The 23,965-nt window shown below is 50.9% G+C and overlaps 1 protein-coding gene across 3 annotated transcripts in view; it reads left to right on the forward strand.

Annotated features, from left to right (window-relative positions):
• The window catches only part of Galnt17 (polypeptide N-acetylgalactosaminyltransferase 17), a 358,134-nt gene that overhangs the window by 124,383 nt on the left and 209,786 nt on the right, over positions 1 to 23,965 (forward strand). For 2 of the 3 annotated variants that reach the window (XM_058583038.1, XM_046456026.2), the window contains exon 2: positions 12,709 to 12,892. In XM_058583038.1, the coding sequence (XP_058439021.1) occupies positions 12,709 to 12,892 (184 nt within the window). Of the gene's footprint in view, positions 1 to 12,708; positions 12,893 to 17,130; positions 17,352 to 23,965 lie in introns of those variants that run through there. The other variant, XM_058583039.1, reaches the window with a different exon arrangement.

Genomic DNA, 23,965 nt, shown 5'->3' on the forward strand with positions numbered 1-23,965 from the left:
GTCCTGCCTGCTCCCTCCTCTTTAACCCTCCTCACTAGAAGCCTGGCGTGGGGGAGGAAGGGGACCAGCGGAGGGTGTGGGTGCCGTGGCCTGGCCCTCAGCGCCAGGTGCAGGTTGATGCCTGTGCACTTCTCAGGCTGTGGCGGGAGCTCTCTCTAATTCAGTGTATTTCCCACCCCTCCCTGGGGCAGCTCTTTGTCCCTGTGTAGTTATAAGTGACATGAGGCCAAGTGATTCTGAACTGGGCCACACATCCTTCCATCCATCTGCTCCTGCGAGTCATGGTGGTCGCCAGCTACTCTTCATTTCAAGCATTCTTTCCACCTGCGCACCCTGGCACTCGGGAAGCCAGACCAAGCCAGAGGTGTACGGGCGTCCCCTCCCCACACAGGGTTGTCTGTGCCTCAGTTGTTGGGCACTGAGAGTGAGAGGGAGGCCTTTTTTGTCCTCATCATCCTGGTGATGTGACATCTGAGGGTGCATCTCTCAAGGTGTGCTTGGCCACCCGGAACAGAGGGTCGGGGCTCTGGATCCCTTCAGTGATGTGGGGACATTGTTCATGCCTGTTGGGTCTCAGTTCTCTTACCTGCTGAGTGTGGATGGGGCTGTTCTAAGGATCAAACTGAATGATCTTTGTAGAGATTCCAGGAAGCACTAAGTTCATAACACATGTAAGACATGTCATTTTGAATAAAACTGCAGTTCGAAAATTTATGGACAGTTTGTTCCAAAAGCACTTCAAGCCCATAACAATGATTCATCTCTCTCGGAACAGCAAATGCTGCATGAACAGCCCCGCTAATGGGCCCAAATGTACCGCTGGTGCTGGGTGGGGAGGCACAGATCCAGAGACCTATTAGTCACTAAAGCAGCCTGGGACAGCATTCAGTGGGAGAGGACCACGTGTTATGAATTGAATATTGTCCCCACAGAACTCAGATGTTGAAGCCCTTGCCTTCGCTGTCCAGTGTGATGGTGTTGGGGGGCATATGGGGGGAAGTGAGTGGCTTCAGATGAAGTCGTGAGAGAGTGGCCCTCATTGTGGGGTATGTGTCCTCCTGAGAAGAGGGAGAGGGGCCGGGTTGGCTCGGTGGTGGAGTGCATGCTCATTAGGTGCGAGGACCCGGGTTCAATTCCCAGCACGAAAAGAAGAGAGAGAGAGAGAGAAGAGACCCGAGGGTCCACTGCATGAGGATGCAGTGGGGAGGTGGCATCCATGAGCCCCCACGGGCCCTCGTCAGAAACCCAGTGTGCCTTCACCTTGATCTTGGCCTTCCTGCCTCCAAGCAGTGAGGGACAGATATCTGAGGCTCAAGCCACCCAGTCTGTGGCACTTTGTGACAGCAAGCCTGTGCTGACGGGGACACCATGGGGATCTGAAGATGGAGTCAAGTTCAGGGGGCTGGAGGAGGGGCATGTGTAGCCTGGAGAGGGGCAGATGTGGGGAGGGGCTGTGGGAAAGCCTTGGGATGTTTGAGGATCAGGTAAAGGTGTGACTCTTTGCATGGAGTAGAGAGGGAGTGAGACCACTCGGCAGAAGGAATTACTGCAGTTTTATCTAGTTCGGCTACAGACAGGGAATATTTTGGCTCGCGGGCGGTGAGCTTTGTACGGTACAGACCGCGTGGTCATCTGTCTCCAAGTCCTGCTCCAGAGGAGGTTGGGAGTGCTGCCCCCTTGTCCTCCCAGTTCCAGTGTCCAGGTTGGACGGCAGGGGAACTGCTCTCCTGATAGTCAGGGGACATTCTATTCACGTCTCCTCCACAAGGTAGTACCTGAGACATGACTCGAGATACTAAGGCTAACCTAACCTTTGGGCATTGCATCTGCGAGGCCCTGAGGCTGCTGCAGGACAGAAAATGTCAGGTGCTTCATCGAGATGCAGAGGTCCAGGAAGGTTGGGATCATCTGCTAATAGGTGATCTGCCATTTTCCGGCCTGTCACCAGTGGGTGTTCACATCCACACAAGGATGTGGGGACACACTCGGGCAGGCCACCTGTACCGCACACACGTGTTCTCTTTAGCCGCTCAACTTGCCATCCTGTGGCTCACCCAACACCTGGGGGGTGCTTACCAGGTGCCAGGCCCAAGGTGAGATGAACAGGCTCATCCCTGGATGCGAGAGGCCTATGCTCAGGGGGCGAAAGGGCCCAGGGTCCCAGGAGCATGATGACAGCAGCGCACGGGCTGAGGTTCCCTGAGGAGCAGCACCTGCCCTTGGATCGGGTGGTGTTCGGAAAGGGTTCATGGGGTTGTGCTGAGCAGCAGAGGGGACCAGCAGTGACACTGGGGTTTTAGAGATGTCAGGAGAAGGATAGGCTGGTGGAAACAGAGGACGCAGCGGAAGAGAGGCCAGGTGAGGCCAGGCAGGGATCGTGGAGGGGTGGCCTCCTGCACTGTGTGAAAACTCTGGGGTTGCTCTCCACAGGCAGCGTACAGGCACCAGGGAATTCTAGACAAGTGGCATCATGTTTGCATGTCAGAAAACTCACTGTGAAGACAGTGTTAGGAGTCGACGGAAGTAGCTGGAGCAAGAGAAGCCATAGCTTAGCTGAGCAGGGCAGCCGAGGAGGGCACGGCTGAGGAGGTGGGAGGATGGAGCTGGAGGGAGAGACTGCGTCAGGTGTGTCTGTGACCAGGTCACAGCGAACCCCACTGCTGTGTGTGACTGCAATGCACCAACAAGGAAAAAAAAAGACTCATTGGGAGCTGTGGGTCTAGCTTGGTGTACTGTGCACACTTAGCAAGTGCAAGGCCACGGTTGCAACCCCTAGTGTGCGCACACCATGCACGCGCGTGCACACACACACACACAGCCATGAGAGTAATGCATTTTGAAATACCATGTTGTAAATACGTATATGTGTATGTGAATTAATCAGATGTTTTATATATATATATATATATATGTATATATGTATTTAGACATGTATTTAGCAGGTTGCTGAAGTGCTTATTACAGACCTTCACATCTAAGGAGCACTTACCAGCTGAGTTGGGCATCACTACTATTTGTATCCAAAACGATGCTGTCCTCTCCTGGCGATATTTCCCCACTCACTGTTCTGTTCCATTATCTCACCATCTTAATTGTTAGTGCTTCTTCGTGCATTTTGATAGGTGAAGGATGAGCCCCATGCCTTGGGTGCCCCTGCTCACCTCCATCCTGTGGGCTTCTGGAGAAGGCCTCTCAGGCTCCCAAGGGCCCATGGAAGCTGGCCTTAAGCTCATGGCTGTGATTGTCTTCCTGATTGTCTGGAGTTTTATCAACTTCCAAACACTTCATCACAGGGTGGGGAGTTACACAACTCCTCAGGGGTCATTGGGTCTCTCTGTAGAAACCCCCACCCCTGTGGTCCCCCTGAGGTTGGGACCTGACCTACCCCGCTCTTTGGCTATGTATGGGGGATGCAGGGGACATCGCTCCGTTCTGAGCTGTGGCTGAGACTCCATGAGGTGCTGCATGAGCTGAGATGGTCAGATGGCATTATTCTGCTGTCCCCATCTATCCTGGACTTGGTGTCCCTGTTTCTGAAGGAATAATGCTGGTTATCTGTAAACTCCTAAGTTTGTCAACTGTGACACTGAAGGAAGTCACGTCCTTCTTATACAGAGGCAGTGGGAAGACAGCGCCCACTTGATTTACACCTGGGCTGTTTGTTTTTGCTGCACAGTGGAGTCTCTGCAGGTCGGGCCAGATCTGCACAGACCTGGGCAGAGCGGCTGATTCTCCCACTGGGAGCAGACAAGTGAGGCTCAGAGGACTTTGGGCTCCCGTGAGACAGGTGGGTGGCACTGCTCTGTCACCCGCCTGAGACTCCCTGTAAAAAGTGCTCCTCAGCTGGCTGCCCCAGAAGCCCATTTCTAAAATTTCTAAAGTGGGGGTCATTTTATTACTCCATGTTTGGAAAATTGGCCGATTCTCTAAGAAAAGGAAATACTTTGGAGCCTCACCTCCCGGCACACTGTAGCCTCCTCCCAGGGACCACGCCTCATGGATGGCCATTGCTTCATTTCTTACTTACTATTGCACAGGGCAGCCTCCTTCCGTTTTCACCTCTGCATCCTTGTGGGCCAATGTCGGCACACTTTGTTGTCCTATTTACGATCATACAAAACTGCACAGGAACAAGGAGGAATTATGTGTGCACTACGGCGTCTGCACGAAGCTCGTCTTCCCATTCAGAACCGTGTCTCGCTCTGCCGAGTGGGAGCCGTCTGTTTCATTCCATTTAGTAAGATGTCTGACGTTGTTTTAGGGGTTATTTCCAGGTGGACTGAGCATTTGCTGCTTTCACAAATAGATGGTCTCTGGTGTCCCGTTCTCGTTGGTTCTTGCTGGAATGAAAAAGGCCAGTTAGCACTGGATGGACCACCAGCCTCCACGCTGAGGGCAGACTGACTTCCCGCTGGGAAACGCTCACCCCAGGGGCAGAGGCTGTCACCACCGGCACCAGTGCCCCTTCTCTGCCTTTTGCAGGCTTGATTTCCAGAGGCATCCGTTAGCACAGATTCTCTTTATGCATGTGACTCTGCTGCGGAGTCGGAGCGCCTCCTACGCGGAGACTTTTCTCCTGGACGGCGTTTCTTTCCCTTTCTAAAGCCAGCAGACGGCTTCAGTGCACCTCAGATCTAACCTCTGTGGTCCATCACAGTGCTGAAGACCTTTCTGGGTGTCAGACACTGGGTGTGGCCTGGTCCCGCCTGGAGGAGGGCACCGAGAGGGGGCGCCCTGGTAGGTAGGAGGCTGTGTCTTAAGGATCCTGGCAGGACACAGGCGTTCAGAGGGAGTGAGGGTGGGGCCCAGTGTGTTTGCAGAGGGGTGAGCCAAGTCCAGGGAGACCAGCTAGGGCCAGCTCAGGGTGGTGAGCGGCCCTCGGGCTAGCCACCTCTCAAGGTGCCTCCTGTTGGTGGGATTCAACCCAGAGGCCAGGGGGTGACTGGCCTCAGCCTCTGTCTGCCCTTTGTCTTCGACTTCCTGCCTCAAAGCCTCCCCTGGCTTTGCTGTCGCAGCCAAAATAGCTCAGGAGGCAGTGCCTGGAGCAGAGGACAGGGACCAGTCCTCCCAGGCCTGCTGCCAGGCAGCCACAAGTCCTCTCCCTGAGTGTCCTTCCCTTTGCCTCGGTGACCCCCAAGCCTACAAGTTCTTATCTGTCTGCAGAGACTGCAGCTGCTTTTGGCCAAAGAACCAGGGCGACTTTCAGAGAAGAAGCCGTCCTGGGAGCACAGAGTCCCCCGACTTGCTCCCGAGGCCGACTTTCCTGGCCTCTGCCGTCGACTTGGGCTCCCTTGCCCCTGCCAGCGGTCTCTGGGGCCTGCTAAGTGAGCACATTAACATTCCACAGAGAATTCTTGCTGCTTTGTTGCACCTTTCTGGCAGATGAAATTGGGGGGAAAATGGGAGCACACGGACCAAGAAATATGTAATTCATGGTTGTCACATTGCACCGTGAGGAGTGACCTTTTTTGAGCTTGCTAAGTGGGTTCCTTTTGTAATGGAGGGAACAATGCCACAGAAAGAGGGGGCATATCTCGTTAGGAACTGTCCTTCCCTTCGCGTCCTCGGTGGGTCAGCTTGCCTTCCTGGTCTTAATTTCTGTGTGGTTTTAGAATACGCTCCCTCCCAGCCTCTCTGTCTGTGCTGGGAAGGCTGCCCTTGGGAGCGAGGGGGTAAACACAGCTGAGACCTGTTTAGCTCCAAGGGGGATTTAATGACTTGAGTTGGAAGCTGTCTACTTACGTCAAACAAAAGAATTGTAGAGACGTGCTAACCCAACCATATAGGAAGGAAGAGGGAGAATCAGAAATTTTCCACTGAAGTCACCGAGTTAAGTCTGAGGTCTGTTGTGCCCACCTGATGGTCTCCTTCCTTGACCCTTGGTGTCTGAAGTCTGTTTTCTGTTGCTAATTACACAGCACCGCAGACGGGATAAGTTATTCAGAAAAAAGGTTTGTTTTGGCTCATGGTTTCTAATGCATGTCGAGGGACAGCATCGAGAAGGCCTTGCTGGCACAGTCCCTAGGCAGCGTTCAGTGACAGACAGGGACCGCTGGAGAGAAGACTAAGCGACTTGTATGCGGGACTCATTTTTGGGACAGCCCATGGGTGGGTTAGTCTATTAATAGCCTGGTGGATGGGGTCACTTGGAGAGCTGAGCTCTAATCACTCTTGAAGGTCTCGCTCCTTAATATTTCATAAAGGGGACTGAATTTCAACCCAAGTGCCAGGGAGCTGACTGTGTTCAAACCTTACACCTGGGGCCTGATCTGGTGAGACCATGGAGACCGAGTTTGTGGCTCATGAGGAAAGTCAGCAAATACTAGAGAAGGAAAAGGAAGAGGTCAGAACGAGAGAGGGAAAGAACACAAAAGAAGAAAAACGCCGGGCACGGTGGGCACACCTGTGATCCCAGCGCTCAGGAGGCTGAGGCAGGAGGATCACAAGTTCAAACCTAGCCTCAGCAATGGAGAGGTGCTAAGCAGCTCAGTGAGACCCTGTCTCTAAATAAAATACAAAATGGGGCTGGGGATGTGGCTCAGTGGTTGAGTGCCCTGAGTTCAATCCCTGGTACCTCCTCCCCCCAGAAAAAGAAGAAAAAGATAAAAGGATTTAGTCATCTCTTCATCATTTTAAAAAGTTATGTAATCCATGTACCTGCAGTCCATTCATTTTCTTTGCTGCATAGTATTTCTTTTCATGAATGTAGTATCATGTATTTATGATTCCTCATCATATTGTCAGTGCTGGGTGCTACCTTTCTGTGAAACTTCCTAGATTTAAAACATGAAGTAGTAGAAAGAGCCATAAGGTGTATGTGTGTGAGTGTGTGTGTGTGTGTGTGTGTGTGTGTTGGGGGTTGGAAAAAATTCTTATTCTGTTTCCATCATTTTTGGATGGTTAAATAATCAATTCTTCTGGGCCTCCATTTGCTCATCTCTAGGTGGCCATGGTACTGTCTACCTTGCCTGCCTAATAGAAAATGATAAAGAAGCATTTAAAAAACTTAAAGCCTAAGCAGTCCCCATCAATGGAGAGAGGGTGTACACCCAGGGAGCTTTGCCACGGGTTCCTGCCAGGATGCTTCCCATTCCGTGTAAGTCCCCGTCTTGGGGACACAGTGGGGGAGCATGCGTGTAGGGCAGAGAAGAGGCCTCGAAGCTGGCGGTTCTTGCTCTAGACAGAGTGGGAATAGGTCGGCCCTCCCCAGCTGCCCATTGCAGGGCCACAGATTTAACTCCACAGGCCAAATATCCTCAGGGACAAACAGTAGAGAATAACAATTCAGGAATAAAAATGGTAGAGACAAGAGGGATACCACCTATCCACTGATTATGTGGAGTCTACACTGTCCGAAGCAGTGCCAGGGGCCTGGGGTTGACCTGGAGCACGCAGGAGGGTGGCCTCGGTGGTTCCAGGCCAACACGGCACCATGTGACGTAAGGGAGCTGGGCATATGGATGTTTTCCACTGGCAAGGGGTCCTGGACACGGAGGGACAGCTGTATCCAAGAGTAACGTGCCTGGGGACTGCTGAGTAGCATCTGGTTTCCTCCTCCTGCCACTGAAGGGACCTCTGGGTTTTCTACCAGGGCTCTGCCCTCCAGGCTGGCGAGGGGGGAGCCCTCCTCCCTCCCTCCTCCTCCCTCCCTCTCTCTCCTCCTCCCTCCTTCTTCCTCCCCTCCCTCCCTCCTCCTCCCTCCCTCTCTCTCCTCCTCCCTCCTTCTTCCTCCCCTCCCTCCCCCTCCCTCCCCTCCCCTCCCTCCTCCCCTCCCCCTCCCTCCCCTTCCCCTCCCTCCCTCCCCCCACCCTCCTCCCTCTCTCCCTCTCTCCCTCCTCCCTCCCTCCCTCCTCTCTTCCTCCCTCCCTCCTCTTTCCCTCCCTCCTTCCTCTCTCCCTCCCCCCTCCCTCCTCCCTCCCTCCCTCCTCCCCCTCCCCCTTCCTCCCCCTCCCCCTTCTTCTTCCCTCCCCTCCCCCTTCCTCTTCCCTCCCCTCCCTCTCTCCCTCCTCTCTCCCTCCTCCCTCCCTCCCTCCTGCCTCCCTCAGAAACTTAGGGAGTCAGGTGCAGGGTCAATTAGATCAAGCCTGTTAATTCTATAGTGTGTTCCTCTGTATCTTTACTAAATTTTTGTCCTGATCTGTTCAGTACCAAGGAATGTGTTGATATTCCCCATCATCATTGCACATTTGTGGATTTCTCCCTGGGCTTTGCTCTATGTATTTTGAAGCTATGTTGTTAGGTGAATGTTGTTTCTAATTCCTTATAGCTTCCTGCTGAATGGTTTACCTTTATCATTGTGCAGTGATAAAAGCTTTGCATGTATCCCTGCACAGCTATTTGCCTTTATTTCATCTTATGTTAACATGACTACTCTGATGGTTAGTATTTGTCTTTATATCTTTTCTTTACCCATTTCCATTCCATGATTTTTTGTTGATTACGTTAGTTTTCTGTAGCTGCTATAACATATTGCCACAAACCCGGTAGCTTTAAATAGCAGAAACTGACACTCTGTTCTGGAAGCCAGAAATCTGAAATCAAGGTGTTGATAGGGCCATGGTCCCTCTGAGAACTCTAGGGAAAGAAGTGCTTATTTCTTCGCAGCTTCTTGGAGTTGCTTGAGGTGCTTGGTGTCCCTTGGTTTGTAGCTGTGTCCTTCACAACCTGCCCGGTCATCAGATTCCCTTTTTCCCTACATGTGTTGGACTCTCTGTATCCACATGCAGATTTTCCTCTCACAAGGACACCAGTAATCTTGATCTTGATTCTATGTCAAGGATCCCGTTCTGAGTGCATACTAATTTTGAGGGGACACTCTTCAACCCAGTACCTTCACACTATAAAATTATGGAACATGTAAGGTACATAAATGGCATGAAACACACAAATATCCCTGTGTCTGCCATCCAGCCTAGGAAATGAAACCTCGTGGACAATTGACCTGTCCTCTGCACGTCTCCTGTTGATCCCTCTCTCGCCCTCCATCCAGGAGGTGCCGCCCACGGTGCTCAGTCTTTCACTGTGTGTATTCTGAACAACACTTGGCTACTCTTGTCCAGTCCAATTTGTGTTTTAACTCCTGTCTTTGGTCCACTTACTCAGAGTTGCTGACCCGTTTGGGTCATATCCACCGCTGTATTTTGTGTTGTTAATTGACCATGCCATGCTCTTAGTTATTTCCACTCTCCAACCATTCGTCTCTAATTTTTAAATGATTGGAATTTAATTATTTTCTCTGTTCTCGCTGATGACTTAAGATTTTTGATTTAACTTATGTAATGTCATTATACATCTTCAATTTTGAAGTGATACCTAACGAAATCTAAATTTGGTGTCTATTTCATCTCCATTAGGACTGTGTTAACCTTAATTATTCTCATTTTACGTGTTATTATTTGGAACTTTCAGTCTCACTTGGTTTTTATGCCTTTAAATCAATCCTTGTCGTCTTCTGTGATGTAGGAACACTGGCTTAGACCTACAGCCGTTTTCCTCTCTTGCTTGGATCTCATTCCTCTCTTCCCAGGTTGGTCTCCTGGGTCCAGAAGACCTTGGACTGCAGAGCGCCCCACGGTGGTGAATGTCTGCAGAGCGCCCCATGGTGGTGAACCACGCCCTTCGTGTTCTGTTCTGTGCCTGAGCCAGGAGCAGTGGGTTAGCTGGTTCCATAGGGTTGCAGTGGCTTCTCCTCTGCGGGGGTCGAGGCCATGTGTCCGTCCTGGGGCTACTGCTGGGATGGGGAGCAGTGTGCTGATCATTCATGTGCTGTGAGGACGTTTGAAATCCCCTATTCTATTTGAAGTGGCCGCCACATCGTGCCAGGAGACAACCGGCTCCTTCCTCTTCCTCCCGTGGCATCGTGCTCACTGTCCCCCCGGCCTCTGGGTCCACGGATCTACTCTCCACTTCCAGGGTTGACTCTTCAATTACACCTGAGTGAGATTTTTACGTTCTTCTGGATGCGTTAAATTTTTCATTCCATTATACAATTTTTCTTTTATAGAAGTTTTTATCTGCTCGATGTTTTCCAGACTTGCCGGGTGGGATTTCCTAGTGCCTTGTTCTCCTTTAGGACTTGAATCCTTTTTAAACCACACTGTTTTATGGCCCACCCTTGTCATGTCGTTTCACCTAAAGTTATGAGTCCTGGGATTCTGTATCTGTTTCTACGTGATGGGTCCCTTCTAACCCGCATGTGTGGTTCCGGGCGGTGACACCTTCTGCAGGGCTTTCGGGGCTCCTGTGTGGCCTGGTGGAGTCAGACTCCAGCCCAGCAGGCCCAGGTTCGGGGGTCTTCTCTTCCTCCCCACCGGGCACATTTAGAGACCATCTCCTTGGTTATGTCGCTGCGCTGTCTTTGGGTTTATTTTTAAACAATCTCACCTTTCTTCCAGGCCATTCCATGCAAGGGCCCAGCAGTTGACAGCTGTTCCCATTCAGTCCCACTTCTACAGACACCAGAGTCTCTCACCTGTGGGCTTGAGCTCTAAACAGCTTAACCCACGAGCAACAGCCCCGGGTCTCGGCTCAGCAGCCGCGGCCTCCGTCCTAATGTGAGCTTACCTCGGGATCGTCCCTTCCACCCCCGCGGCTGTGTAGGTCACACGGTTCAATATTCCTTTATTGAACATTTCTGTGTTTTACTGGAAAGTCTTTATGGTGTCTGATCTTGCTAGAAACAGAGTTGTCAATCATAGAGGGTTTTTAATGACTTTATTGAGGGGTTTTATGGAACCCGCATCCTCCCTCTCTTTTAACGTGTGCAGCTTCATGGGTTTCAGTGTATTCACAAGGTTTTGCAGCCATCACCACAGGCTCACCCCAGGACATCCCCGTCAGCTCAGAAACAAACCTGTCATGCTCCGCCTCCTGCACGGGTCCCCCAGCCCTCAGCAGCCGCTGCCACATGGTTTTTCTTACGGATTCATAGGTGGCCCAGAAGCAGAACCTTGTACGTGTGCGCTCGTGACTGGTTTTGTGTACTTGAGGTGCTTTCAAGGCTCACCAATGTGCCATCATGGAACGCTACTTCCTTTTTCTTTTTGTTGCCAAGTGGCCCCCTCTGTGCGCCTAGCACATCTTGTCTACCCGTCCATCAGCGGACGGCATTGGTCAGTAGGACTAAGGCTGCCGTGAACATCATGCACGGGTTTCCTGTGAACATCGTGCTTGGACGTGTGCCCAGGGGGCACTGCTGGGTCGGCTGGTGCCTGGCATGGTGGACAGCTGCAAGCTCCTCTCCAAGGGTCCACCCTCTCTGCACCTCCACTAGTCCTGTTCTGCTGTGAGTTGGAGGTGAGCCTGGCCCCACGTCGGTCCTGGACATGGCAGGAGTTTTGAGTATGGTCAACACGATGCTCTTGGACTATTGTCACACACTGACGTGGGGTGTGAGGTGGCATCAAGGAAACGGGCAGGGGCTCTGGGGCAACCTGCTCTCCGTTGAAGGGGTGCCTGCCGGGAGGGCGGCGGGGAGGAGGCTGGGCCTCCTACGGGACACGTGGAGGGTGGAGGTGGTTCCCAGGCAGAGAATGGTGTCCTGGGGTTGGGCTGAGCTGCTGGCCTGGCCTTTGCTTTTCCTGACATCATAGAAAATCCATTTCCGTTTTCAGAGAAGCGGGAAAGAGAGTAGGACTTTGCCATGGTGTGACAGAGACCCGGGTGTGACTGGGGCAGACTGACTGGCACGTGCCCTGGCTCCGGAGTCCTGCCTGGGGCCGGTTTCCCTCCACGGAGGCTGGGGGAGCTGCTCACATCCCTGGTCCCCATTCCTGTGTCATGGTGGGAAGGAAAGGACGGATACCGGAGATGGAGGAGTGTGCTTGTGCGTGTGTGTGTGTGTGTGTGTGTGCACATGTGTGTGCCTGTGCATGCCCTGAGTCGCTTGAGATCTGGAATGGCCATGGGGGAATGGTGCCTAGGGGCAGACGTTTCCTAGCCAAGCAGCAGAGCCTCTCCTAACTCTGGGGTCTATACGTGGCCATCCCACTGTCTACCCTACGTGGCTCAAGGGGGCCAGGTTCCCTGGGGGCTCCCTGGGGGCTCCCCGCCTCTGGGGAGGCTCCTTTCTGGGGCTTTCCACTCAGCACGGTTATCGCCCTTGTGGCTTCTTTTCTTCTCTGTGATTTATTCTCAGACATTTTGTATTTCCTTTTGCCATTAGATGAAATTTAAATAAAGCCATTAGGTAAAGAGCTGTGTCAGGCCGTTACACACTCTGAACTCGTGATAAAATCAATCTGCGTGTTGCTCTTGGTGCACATGAGACAGAATCCCTGCAGCTCGGCAGCTACCTGCCCTTGGCTCTCTGGGTCTGTGCTGGGTGGGTTCCTTCCAGCAGATGCAGTCCTGCTGTGACAGCCCCCCAGGGAGGACACCAGGCAGGGACAGGCCTAGTCCACCCTTCCCAGGTCCCTCTGGCCCTGGTCTCCCAGTTCAGGGGACTCTCCTTCTGTTGACCCGTTCCACTGGAGTTCCCAGGAGGAGGGAGTCACTCCTACCTGGAAGCCAGCCTTGGACCCCAGACCAGCCTGGCCCAGCGACCTCTGTACACAAGTGCCTTCAGGGCACTGACCGGGATCCGGACATCAAGGCCGTGATTTTTCTCTGTGACAGCTGATGTTAAACTTCTCTACTGAGTCTCCATCTGAGATTGGCATGTCCTGGTTGGTGGTTTTTCAAATAATTCTCTTTCTCCCTGTTTTCTAGGCTTATCCAAATCCCTGGGGCTCATTGAAGGTTACGGTGGGCGGGGCAAAGGGGGCCTTCCTGCTACCCTTTCCCCGGCCGAAGAGGAAAAGGCCAAGGGTCCCCACGAGAAGTACGGCTACAATTCCTACCTCAGTGAAAAGATCTCGCTGGACCGTTCCATCCCGGATTATCGTCCCACCAAGTAAGTCCTGGCTCCTCCTGAGGGCTAGCTGGGTCTCGGGCTGGGCTGGACACCGGGTCTGGGACTTTTCCTCTGGGGTGTTGTAACTGGTAAGTCTCCTCCAGTCCCTCAGCGGAGGACTCCTGCTGCTTGTGAAATACTCACCAAAAAAAGTGAAATGGAAATGTGATCCGGAAACACACAGGGAGGTCCTCCCCACAGACGCGTGACGTTTTAGATGTCACCATTACCCCTACCTAAACGTCGGAGTGGAGTGTGTCAACTCTGAGTCTGCTTTCTGTACAGGTTTTGAGCCTATGATGTATTGTTTTTATCATATTTTTACTGGACGTCGTATCATGAGCATTTGGGGATATCATTTGGGGATATCATTTCCATTATTAATTATGGAAATTATTTCCATGGTTGGAAATTTAGGTTATTTTCCATTTTTCTTTGTTCTGTGTAACACAAACGTTTTCCTCATTCACAGCTCTATGTGTATGGATTTGGTATTTATCTTCTTAATCCACATTTCTGAAGGTATAATCCTTATGTCACAGTAGGAATGGTTTTGGAGGCTCTGGGTGTATACTGTATTATTTTCCTCCAAAAACTTTATAGCAATTTCTACTTTTACTGGAATTTTGTAAAGCATTCTAATACTGTAAATGAGCATTAAAATTTTTTTTTTAGTTGTCAATAAACTTTAAAAGAAATTTTAGTTGTAGATGGACACAATACCTTTATTTTATTTATTTATGTGGTGCTGAGGATTGAACCCAGTGCTCCATGTGTATGAAGCAAGCATCCTACCACTGAGCCACAACCCCAGCCCCTGTGCACGAGCATTTTAGAAATGCTTTTCCAGGTCGATAAGCAAGACAGCACATCCTGTTATTGTTTCAAATTACACTTTTTGGGGGGTTTGAAATTCTTGACTTTTAAAAGGTTTGGCTGCATCTTGGCAGAGAAAATGGCAACCATAAGGAAAGCTAAAAACAAAAACCTCATGGGAGGTTTTTGTTTGGTGCTCTAAAATGTAGGAAGCATTTTCTTTGTGCAGTAGAGGAAGTTTGCATGTAGACTCTAGGTGCTGGGGAAAAGCCCCTGTTTTCCGGGTGAGACTCTAGCCTAGCTTCTCAAACAGAATCTCCATTTTCTGTTAGATTGGTAGTGTCTCTTTTTTCCATTTAGAGTGTGCCCTTGCTTGGAGAAGATTATTTCCTTTTCAAATGGATTTTGTGCAAATCAGTTAAGTATCCTGGTTACTGAGAAAAATAAATTCAAGATAAAGAAAATTATCTTAAATGGATTTAAAATTGCAGCATTAGCTGAGAAACCTGTTAAGTCTCTCTCTCTCTGCCTAATAAGCATACATTCGTTTGGAATCACCAGGAAAATATACATCACCCCTGTTGCAAGCTATTCTGTGTTCCTGGATTTGTGCTCTGAAAAACATCTGGATGTTTTCATTTCCTGGTGTTCTCTGATTAGCCTTTCTTATTTGGATGTTGGCAAATAGACGTGGCCATTTTTTTTCCTCTGAGAATGAAATTGCCTCCAACGTGGCAACGGTCAATGGGTAAATTGAACAAATATTAGTGAGCACCTACTATGTGCCGGCTGGGTTTTCCCCTGGGTTGCAGTAGAGCGGTAGCTGAGCCTCGGGTCAGGGCCTGCTCGCTGCCTGTCTGGGGAGGGGGACAGAGGTGCCAGCAGACCCACTCAACACAAGATGACCGGTGACGTGGGCCCCACTGGAGATATACGCAATGTGTGGGGAGCATCTGAGCATCTCCTGCTTAAGATGATGCTTGGCCTCCATCTTGAAGGACAGTTAAGGGTTAGAAATGGAAGAGACAAGGAGTCAGGGTGGACCAGGCAGCAAGAGCGCTCGTGGTGTGCTCTGGGAGGACTGCTCAGGATTGCTGCATGGTGTCACACAGCAGCATGAACTCATCATTCACATCTGATCCCCTCTGAAACTATTAAAATTAAAGGGACAGAGAAAATGGCAACCCGTAAGGAAAGCTAAGCAGGTTAGGAGACAGCGGGGAAGAAATACTGGGGAATCTGAGCCCTAGCTCCTTAGGAGAAGGGAAAGGCAGGAGGGCACAGCCTGACCAGCACCCCAGAGACCCCGGAATTGAAGGCGCAGATGTTTCCCGTGCACGGAAGTGGACTCTAGTGGGAGAGCCGCAGTTCTCTCTTCTCGTCCTTGTCCAGCTCTGCGGAGCCAGAGAGTGCCCTTCCCTGCCTGCCAGGACTCGGGAGCTCTAGTTCACGGAGGTGGCCTAGCACAGGGGACGCCTGCTCTGTGCAGAGGCTCTGCAGCCTCGCTGTGCCCCGGGGCCTCAGACCCTGCAGGGTCCATCTGGAGGACACTGCCTGGCTCAGGAGAGAGGCCAGTAGACCTCACAGTAGGTGGGCACCCCACAGTGATCAGGTTCTGCTCATTTGCTGTTACCCGTGTCCTGTGGTAAAGCCATGTCCTTTGTCACAAAGCTGTCTTGCTCGAAAATAAGGAAGGTGAGACAAGGGCCCTTGATGGGCGTCTCAGCGTCTCTGTCGTAAGTGAGCTGGACACAGACCCATAGGACGACACTGGCCACAGAAAGGCACTGAGAGGAAGCAGCCTGGCGTCTTCAGGACTGTGACAGGCCTAGGTCATGGAGAGCTGCAAGTCATTCTGTTTACAAAAGAAGAACAAATCACTCTGTTGTGGTAGTAATTGGAGTAAAAATGAATTTTGGAAGTTAAAATTTAGGTGGGAATAAATAATTCGGTAAAGGTTTGGAAGACAGAACGGAGGAAACCTTTTGAAAAATGGAGGGTGGGGAGAGATGAAAATAGGAGAAGGAAGATCAAAAAGATCAGCTCCGTCCAATGGGTTTGACCTTCATTAATAGGACTATCAGAGAGAACAAAGGAGAAAATCATCAAAACGGGGACAAGAACATTTTGCAGGACCACAGGACTCGCGCTTTCAGGTTACGAGATCTCACGCAGTGACGACGGGATTCACGAGAAGCAAAGAAAACCAGACCCACATCAAAAGATCCAAACATAAAAGTTCAAAACAGCTTAGACGCACAACAAACCCTAAAAGTGTCGTGAGAGAAAATGCAGATCAAATGCTGGCCTCGGATTTCTGCATAGCAACATCGAGAGCCAGAAGACCAGAGAGCAATGCCCAGATCGTTTGGAGAGTGAACCATTTTCGGCCTGAGGAGTTCTCAGTGGGCCACAGCACGCTCTGAGCCGGGAGCAAGCGCACAGTAGGTGGGAAGCCACGTGGGGTCTCCATGGCCCTCCTTCCCTGCCACCTGTTCTCAGGATGCTGCTCAAGCCTGGGCTCCAGGGGGACAAAGAGGTGACATGAGAAAAAGCAGGAGAGTAGTGAAGGCAGATCCCATAAAGATAATAAGGGGTGGCCCCAGGTGACGGCTGTGGGGCAGGCCAGGAGATCAGCCATCCCTCAGTCCTGGGACTGAGTTGTTTGCCTAGTTGTTTGAATGCAGGGAGATTATTTTAAGCATTGTTTCAAAAGACTTGGGATTGTTCACTGAGAGACGGGGAAAACCAAGCTTGTGGAAAAAAAGTAAAACAACTATAACTACAGAAACAAAACAGAAGTCCTCCAAGAAACGGAATGCAGCACTTCGTACTGTGGCTCCGCCGTGTGACATCATCACACACACGTGGCTGGATCCTGTATAACTATACAGGAAGGGGCAGAAGGTGCAATGAGGCGTGGGTACCATAAGAAGGTTAAATCTTCCATCTTTTATAGCAGAAAGTCAGTGGAAAATGTGGGAGCCAAGGCAACATAGTCCTTGTTATTGAGAAACAGGAAGATGACAGAAGGGACAGGAGTCTATTTTTGTTTGAATAAAATTTCAATTAAAATCATACACATAAATCTACCCCCCAAAAATTAAGTGAGCCGTCAGCAGGGTGAGGGTATGGTAGAAGAAAGAGCTGGGGGACAAAGTTGGACGGCATGGACACAGGAGCCCTTTTCAATTATTCCAGCAGCTCGGTGTTGGGTGAGTTTGAAGCAGAATTTGAGATGAGTCTGCAAGCTTGACCACTGGCCATCCCTGGTAACCAATGGCACCACAGTAAATTCTGAGTGCTACAGAAAAAGTTAACCGGATTAACCTTTGTTAACTGAAAATTAATCCTTGCCATCCACCCGTAGCCAGGGCCTTTCCCTCGGAAGGGGCCTCTCTGATCTTCCAGCCCTGGGACATGGAGGCAGCTGCTGGGGGCTGGGAACACTTCCTTCCACAACAGAAATTGCCCCCCAAGGGGCAGGACCCTTCTTGTTAAGCCCCCAGCAGCTTCCACAAGCTTTCTGGGGAGGATTTAAGCAGAGACACTTCATTGCCCTTTCAAACCGACTCTCAAGTTACTATAATTCTTGTGCGTCTCTCACCACATTGTGCATGAGAAAATTGTTTCTCCGATAACTGTGAGTAGTTTTTCAGTAATGCTGAAATTAACTGTTTACTTGTCATATTTCAGGCAAATGAATCCCAAACTGTTCTTCTCCATTTCATTTTAAATCTGAGATTCTCTCCCATCCACTGGACGCACGCACCTCCAAGTGTCAATCTTTCCATTTTCATTTCCTGGCTGCTTTGAACCTGAGAAAGATATTATCCCTCAGAACACTTATAAATATTCGATTCCGTTGTGTGTTGCTCTTCTCTGTATTTCACGCCTCCATCCACCAGGAGTTGATTTTGGAATGTGGTACGGGCATGCGTCATTTGTTCCAAATGTCTGAACATCTTTTTACGAAACCGCCTTCTCAAAATAATTGTGTAAACAGCCCTTCTCTTTCTCTTATGTGGAGATGCTAAACGCTTCACAGTTTATGCTTCTTTATGTATAAATAAGTTTATTTTCTAGGTTCTGTGCTATTCTATTGTTTATATCTCTTCTTTTTCCCCATATTCTTTCTTTGTTTTATTAAAATTTTTAGCAATGATTGCTTGACAGGTGTCTCCAATCTGCCAGGCTGGGCTGGTCCTACAGAGCACATGGCAAGCCAGTCCTGGGTTCCCTGGGAGATTGAGGAAAGGGACGGGTGGCTATTGGAGTCCTGTGGGCCACCCTTAGGGGACCTCAGAAACCATCAGGAGAGTGAACAGTTCTTGGAGAGGCAGGCTTGGTGCAGAGGTGACCTAGGTCTTTGGTTTCTCCGTGGCAGTTTGCTCACTTAGCCATGGACTCAATACTCGTGTGTATTCATGGGTGCAGCATGACATTCTCCAGGCACTTAGGCAGCGTGTGATGATCGAGTCAGGATAATGAGCGGGTCTGTCTCCTTAAATTTTCATCATTTCTTTGCTTTGGGAGCTCCAAACTCCTTTCTCCGAGTTCTCTATGAAAAGTATGAACTTTAGTGACCTGTAGTCACTCTGCTGTTCTGAGGCACATTGGAATGCGTTCCTCCTAACCATGTTTCAGTACCAGCTGTCCAACTGCCCTCTGTCCATCTCCCCATGTCCTTCTTAGCCCCTGGATTCCATCTTCTACTCTCTACTCCTGTGATGTCACCTTTTTAGCTTCTGTATAGGCTGAGAGCAGGCAGTGCCTGTGTTTTTGCACCAGGCTTATGGCACTTAGCATAAGGATCTCCCCAGTTCCCTCTGTGTCACACCCAGTGACAGGATTGCAGTGTCTATGGGTGCATAATATTCCACTGAGCAGACGCCCCACCTGTGCTGTAGCCTTTCATCTGTCGATGGGTCCCTCGGCTGATGTCACATTTTGGCTGTTGTGAGTTCTGCTGCAATGGGATCGGCGTGCAGGTGTCTCTTCTGTGTTCTGATCCTTCCCTCTGGATGTTTGCCCCCCAGTGAGATTGCTGGGTCATGTGCTCGATCTGTTTTTAGCTTTCCGAGGAACCTCCATGCTGGTCTCCAATATGGTCTGCTGTTTCCACTCCCACCAACAGTGGGTAAGCGTTTTCCTTCCTCTGCATCCTCAACAGCGTGGGTCTTGCACACAGCTGTTCTGACCCACTGGAAAGGGGTGAGATGACATCTCAGCTGTGTTTGAGCTTTGCAGTTCCCTGATGGCTCATAATGTCGAACACTTTCTCTAGCGCTCATTGGCCGCGGGGGTTTCTTCTTTTGAGAAACGTCTTTTCAGATAATCTGCCCGTCTTCAGTTGCAGGGTCTGGTTGGTGGTTGAGTTCCTTGGGTTCCTGGAGCATTCTGGATGCGGATCCTTTGTCGGAGGAGAAGCCGGCCAACATTCTCCTGCTGTCTTGAACTGTCCCCTCGCTGCCGGTTGTCCCCTTGGCCGTGTGGAAGCGTCCTCCTTGGATAAGATCCTTTTTGTGTCTCTTTGTGCTTGGACTTTGGGGCCTTAGAAAAGTGATCGTCTGTCCTGATGCCTTGACATTTTCTCTTGATAGTTTCATGTCTCTGAGGAGTGTTGAGCTGGCTTTCACTCCTGGTGAGAGACAGGGTCTCGTATCCTTGTCCTGGGTGTGTCTGGTGTGCCCAGCACCGTTTGTGAAGGCTCTCCTTTCCGCCTTCTCTTGTGTTTCTGGAGCCCTTGCTGAGATCCGCGGGCGGCCAATGCCTGGCTCTGTGGGTGGTTTCTGTCTGGGGTCCCTGTTCTGTCCCGCTGGTCTGTGTTTTGGGTCTTAGGCCCGGGCCATGCTATCTTGTGGGTTTTGCGATCAGTTTTTTTTTTCCTTTCGCTCAAGATTGCCTGGCTTCTCAGGGTCTTCTGTGATTCCCCATGGATCTGGGTTCTTCTTGCTATTTCTGTGAAGAAGGCCATTGGTATTTTGGTGGGGTTTGACTTTGGTCTTAACAACGAGCAGGGATCTCCTGTCTGAAGATCGTGTGGGGCACTTGAGAGTGCTAGTGAGCAGCGTCTACAGGACTAAGTAGCCAAACTGGCAAAAGGCCAAGAGCCTCTTCCCACGCAGAGGCAGAGCCATTGCACACACTCAGGGTCAGGGCAGCTGGAAAGGTGTTGGACTTGGGGTCAGGAGCTGGAAATGTCCAGCTAGAGTGTAGCATTCAGGTGAACTGTGGAAGAGAAGCCTCCCGCGGGAAGAAGAGGGTTCTTTCTGTCCCAGCCCTTGTTGGGTGGGGACAGTATCTTGGTCACCGTGTGCCAGTGCAGGGTCTGAGCAAGGTGGCATTAGTGTTGCCGTCTCCCACTTTAAACAGGGTGCAGCCTGAGCTGGGGAGGCAGAAACCAGCAACGGGGTGGCTGGGCACACACCCTTGTCCACCCTCCTGGGATTTACTGGGAGCCAACCATGTCCTAGGCATCACGAGAGGGAAGTGGAGGCCCCGTGATGGTGCAATGAGCATTTCAGTGGGTCCTGCTGGTCTCACGGAAGCTATTTCTCTGTGACACACTAAGTTCTCAGCAGAGCTGATGGAGGATCCAAGACAAATGGCCTGGGAATCAGTAAAGTGAAGCGGCTACAGGGACCTGGGCTCCGGGGTACGGCCAAGAGTTCCAGCTCGGGAGGGAGCCCAAGCAGCTTCCTTACGGGGAGAGACCTGGAGGTTCACGCCCTGGGGGAGAGGCAGCCCTGCTCCTGAGGTTCTCTGCGGTGGGTTTTCTTGAGGTCGCCCCAGGACCAGACTCTGCCTGGATTTCTTGGTGACCGGCTGTGTGCGTGACAGCCAGGAGCAGCCGCAGTGGCCCCTGTGCTGCAGCCCCTCTCCCTTCACCGATGGGAGACATCGAAGGCCTCCACCTGCCCGATTATCTCCTAATGTGGAGGAGGCAGCCCAGGAAGCCGTCTGTGCTTATTAAAACCTCTGCTGATACCTGTGAGGTTTTATGGGCTGCCGCCTTCTCTCAAACCCTGCCCGTGATTTATGGGCAGTTTCAACTGCTGTTATCTTCAATTTCTCCTTTGGCCTCCTGCTTATAAATCCAGATGTCAGGTTTCTCTGGAATTTGTTGGCCTCCCTCTGAAGCCTCCCTTCCCTTTATTACAGCGACTTCTAATCTGCGGCGTCCTAGCAAGGTGCGCTGTGGTACCAATGTTGTGACGTCTGTGGGCCACCCTCAGGTTGTGTGCAGTGGGCAGATGTGAGTTGGGGCAGGCGTGACATCTGGGCTGACCTTGGAGACATGGGGTTGTGCGTGGGGGTTGGGGTGTTGTGAAGGAGCGGGATGAATCTCCTCTCTGCTCAATAGCGTGAGTTTCCCTGCCCTGAATATTGTCACTGGGTCTGGGGTCTTTGCTGTCTGGGTTGTTCCCAGTAGTTGATATCCTGAGTCTCCCAGGTTGGGTTTCCCAGGTGAAAGTCTGGACTCCCAGGTTAGCCATGGCCAAGAAGCCTGGGTTAAACCTCCTCTCTCACAGAGTGGGCGCAGAGGGCAGCTGTCCGTAAGTGCTTGTTGGTTAAAATAATAAATAGGTGCATGCTCAGGACTGTCCCAGAATCACTCCCCACAGTAATTATTCCCTTTTATTGACTGCCTTTTATGTTTTGTCACTGTGCTGCATGTTTTATTGATCTCATCTAGATTTAACCACCCTCTGAAGTAGCTGTTACCATCTCTGTTTTATAAATGAGGTTCGCAGAGGTTAAGCAACCTGCCTGAGCTCCCACAGCTCGTATGGGGCCGGCATTCACACCCTCCTCTCCATGTGTCCCGAGGCCTGAAGACAGTCCTCCACACCGCCAGGGTGCCTGTGGACACAGCCCTGTCTCACCATCCACACCCACAGGACACACCCTCATACTCCATGCTGTTTTGCCAGGCAGAAAAGAAATTCTAAGTCTTAGAGAAAAAAGACAGCTTCTCCAGGTAGGAGAGAGAGGGACAGAGTGTGCAGAGGTGTGTGTTTTACCTTGGTTTTCTTCTCTTGGTCCCCTGTAGGTCTCCCAACTACCAAACTTCCGTCACTTGAAGGGGCTGAGAGTCCATTTGGCTAACTTTCTCATTACAGGTGCCTATTCCTAGTCAGATATGGTTGAAACCATTTCTAAGGGACGCAGTATTTTCATATATAACTCAGGGAGAATAAGTTATGTACTGTGACTGGGTTTAGGAAATGTCTCCTGCAGAGTTTATTTAATCTAGAAGCCTAACTTCATACTAAAGCTGGTCCTTACCCAGCCACGGAATGGAAGAGTGAATCAAGGTGTGCAGATGGAGCCCCCCTTTTCATATGAGGACAGTGAAACCCCTGAGGTATTTATGGGTGAATATTGGCCCCACTTTTATGGGTGCCATAGGTCTGAAGAGGATGTTTGGGTGATTAGAAACCTTGATGGGAGAGAGTTTTACGTGGTCGTGGAATCTGAATTCCAACTGAAGCATTGCCTCTTACTAGCCACGTGACCCTGGACAAGTTACTTAGCCTCTCTGTTCAGTTTCCTCATATATAAAACTGTGATGCAGTGAAATCTTCTTCATAGAATTGCTGAAGGGATTGAATCGATCATTACACGTGAACGGCATTGACCAATATATCAGGCACTAGGTTGATCCCTTCGCATTATGCCTTGACATTTGAGAAAAGTGACTTGCAATCAGTTTTTAAGACCCTTCACCGTGCATACCCCTATCCTTAAAACACTTTGTATTAAATGACAGAATTGGGAAATGGCTACCTAAAAAGTGATTATTAGAACATTTTCTGTTGCTATAACAAAATATCTGTGATTGGCTCTTTTAGAAAGAATCATTTTGCTCCCATTTGGAGGGTGAAGGCCCAAGATTAGGCGGCTTCTTCTGTCCAGCCTCTGGTGGGGCCTCAAGGCTTCATCTCATGATGGAGAAGCAGCAGGGGACAGCTGTGTGCAGAGCAGGGGCAGGCCATCCTGTGGGACTGGAGGGGAGGCCAGAGCAACAGCTTACAGCTCCAGGCCAGCTCCCCCCAGCAGCCCAGCATTTCTATGGCTGAGGGCGGTGCCTCCTGTGGCCACATGACCTTGCACCAGGCCCCACCTCTTAAAGGCCCAGCACCTCAACATGCCACACTGGGATCAAGCTTCCCAGCTCAGGAAACAGACGCACCCAGACCACAGTCAGAACAGGTTGCTGTGCATATAGCACAAATACTGGACACTCAGACCCAGGGCAATGACTTGGTCCTCAAGGCAGCACAGAAATCCAGAGGATGCGGCGGAGACAGACACTGGGGCTGTGCCAGGAGCCAGTCTAGGGGCCACGTGCCTTGGGGATGGCACTTCCAGGCTCTCTCTGGCTAAGAGGTCAGGGTTCAGAGCTAAAGGTGGGTGTGCTGGGGACACAGAGGACGTGGACAGCTGGGAGTGGGGCCGGCGCTCTCTGCTGCACTGTACCGTCCCCATTAGTCGTCAGACCAAACACGAGACACACACACAGACACACACACACACACACCACTCTAATGTAGTGTAATGTTTTTACTTTTTCTTTTTACAGATTGAAATGTTTTTTTTTTTCACATATTGAAATAACTTCTCCATGAAAATGACTGAATGTTAAAAAGCACGTGTCAGGGTGGTGTTTCCCCAGGGGGTTGACAGTGCAGGCAGCTGGGCCCCCTGTGCTGTGCTCCATGGAGCACCTCTGCCAGCTGGGGGGGGTTCTGCCTGCGCACTGGCCACCTCAGTCCCCGTTCCCAGGGAGTCTGTGTTTGGGTCTTGTCCCGAGGCTGCTGCAGTGGGTCTTGGAGATGAGAGGGCAGCTGGAGCATGGAGCCGGCTGCGCCAACTCCTCCGGGCTGCACAGGGGTCCGGGCAGCAGGAAGAAAGCCCATGGTTACCTCACAGATGCTCCATCTCAAAACCCAAACTGTCATAGCAAGGGACAAAAGGGACATTTACATCATTGTTTCCTGCTAGTGATAAAGAGGGGGGAACTTGGAATGAATATGATCATCCAAGCAGAATCTGGAACATTCTTTGAATACGTGTCAAAAGCTGCAAAAGTGAAACGCAGGTGCTGCCCAGAGTGCCCAACCCCGCCCACTCATAGGCAGGCTGTCTTCCTGCACCTCTAGTCCTTACAAAGTTTGCTCCACTGCCTGCTGATGTTGCCAGGGGAGCTTCAAAGACTTGGGGTACCCAGACCATGCCCTGGAGCAATTA

This window comes from Marmota monax, unplaced genomic scaffold (assembly GCF_021218885.2).
Source record: "Marmota monax isolate L192 unplaced genomic scaffold, Marmota_monax_Labrador192_F-V1.1 WCK01_AAM20220418_F8-fsc00235, whole genome shotgun sequence".
Lineage (NCBI taxonomy): Eukaryota > Metazoa > Chordata > Mammalia > Rodentia > Sciuridae > Marmota > Marmota monax.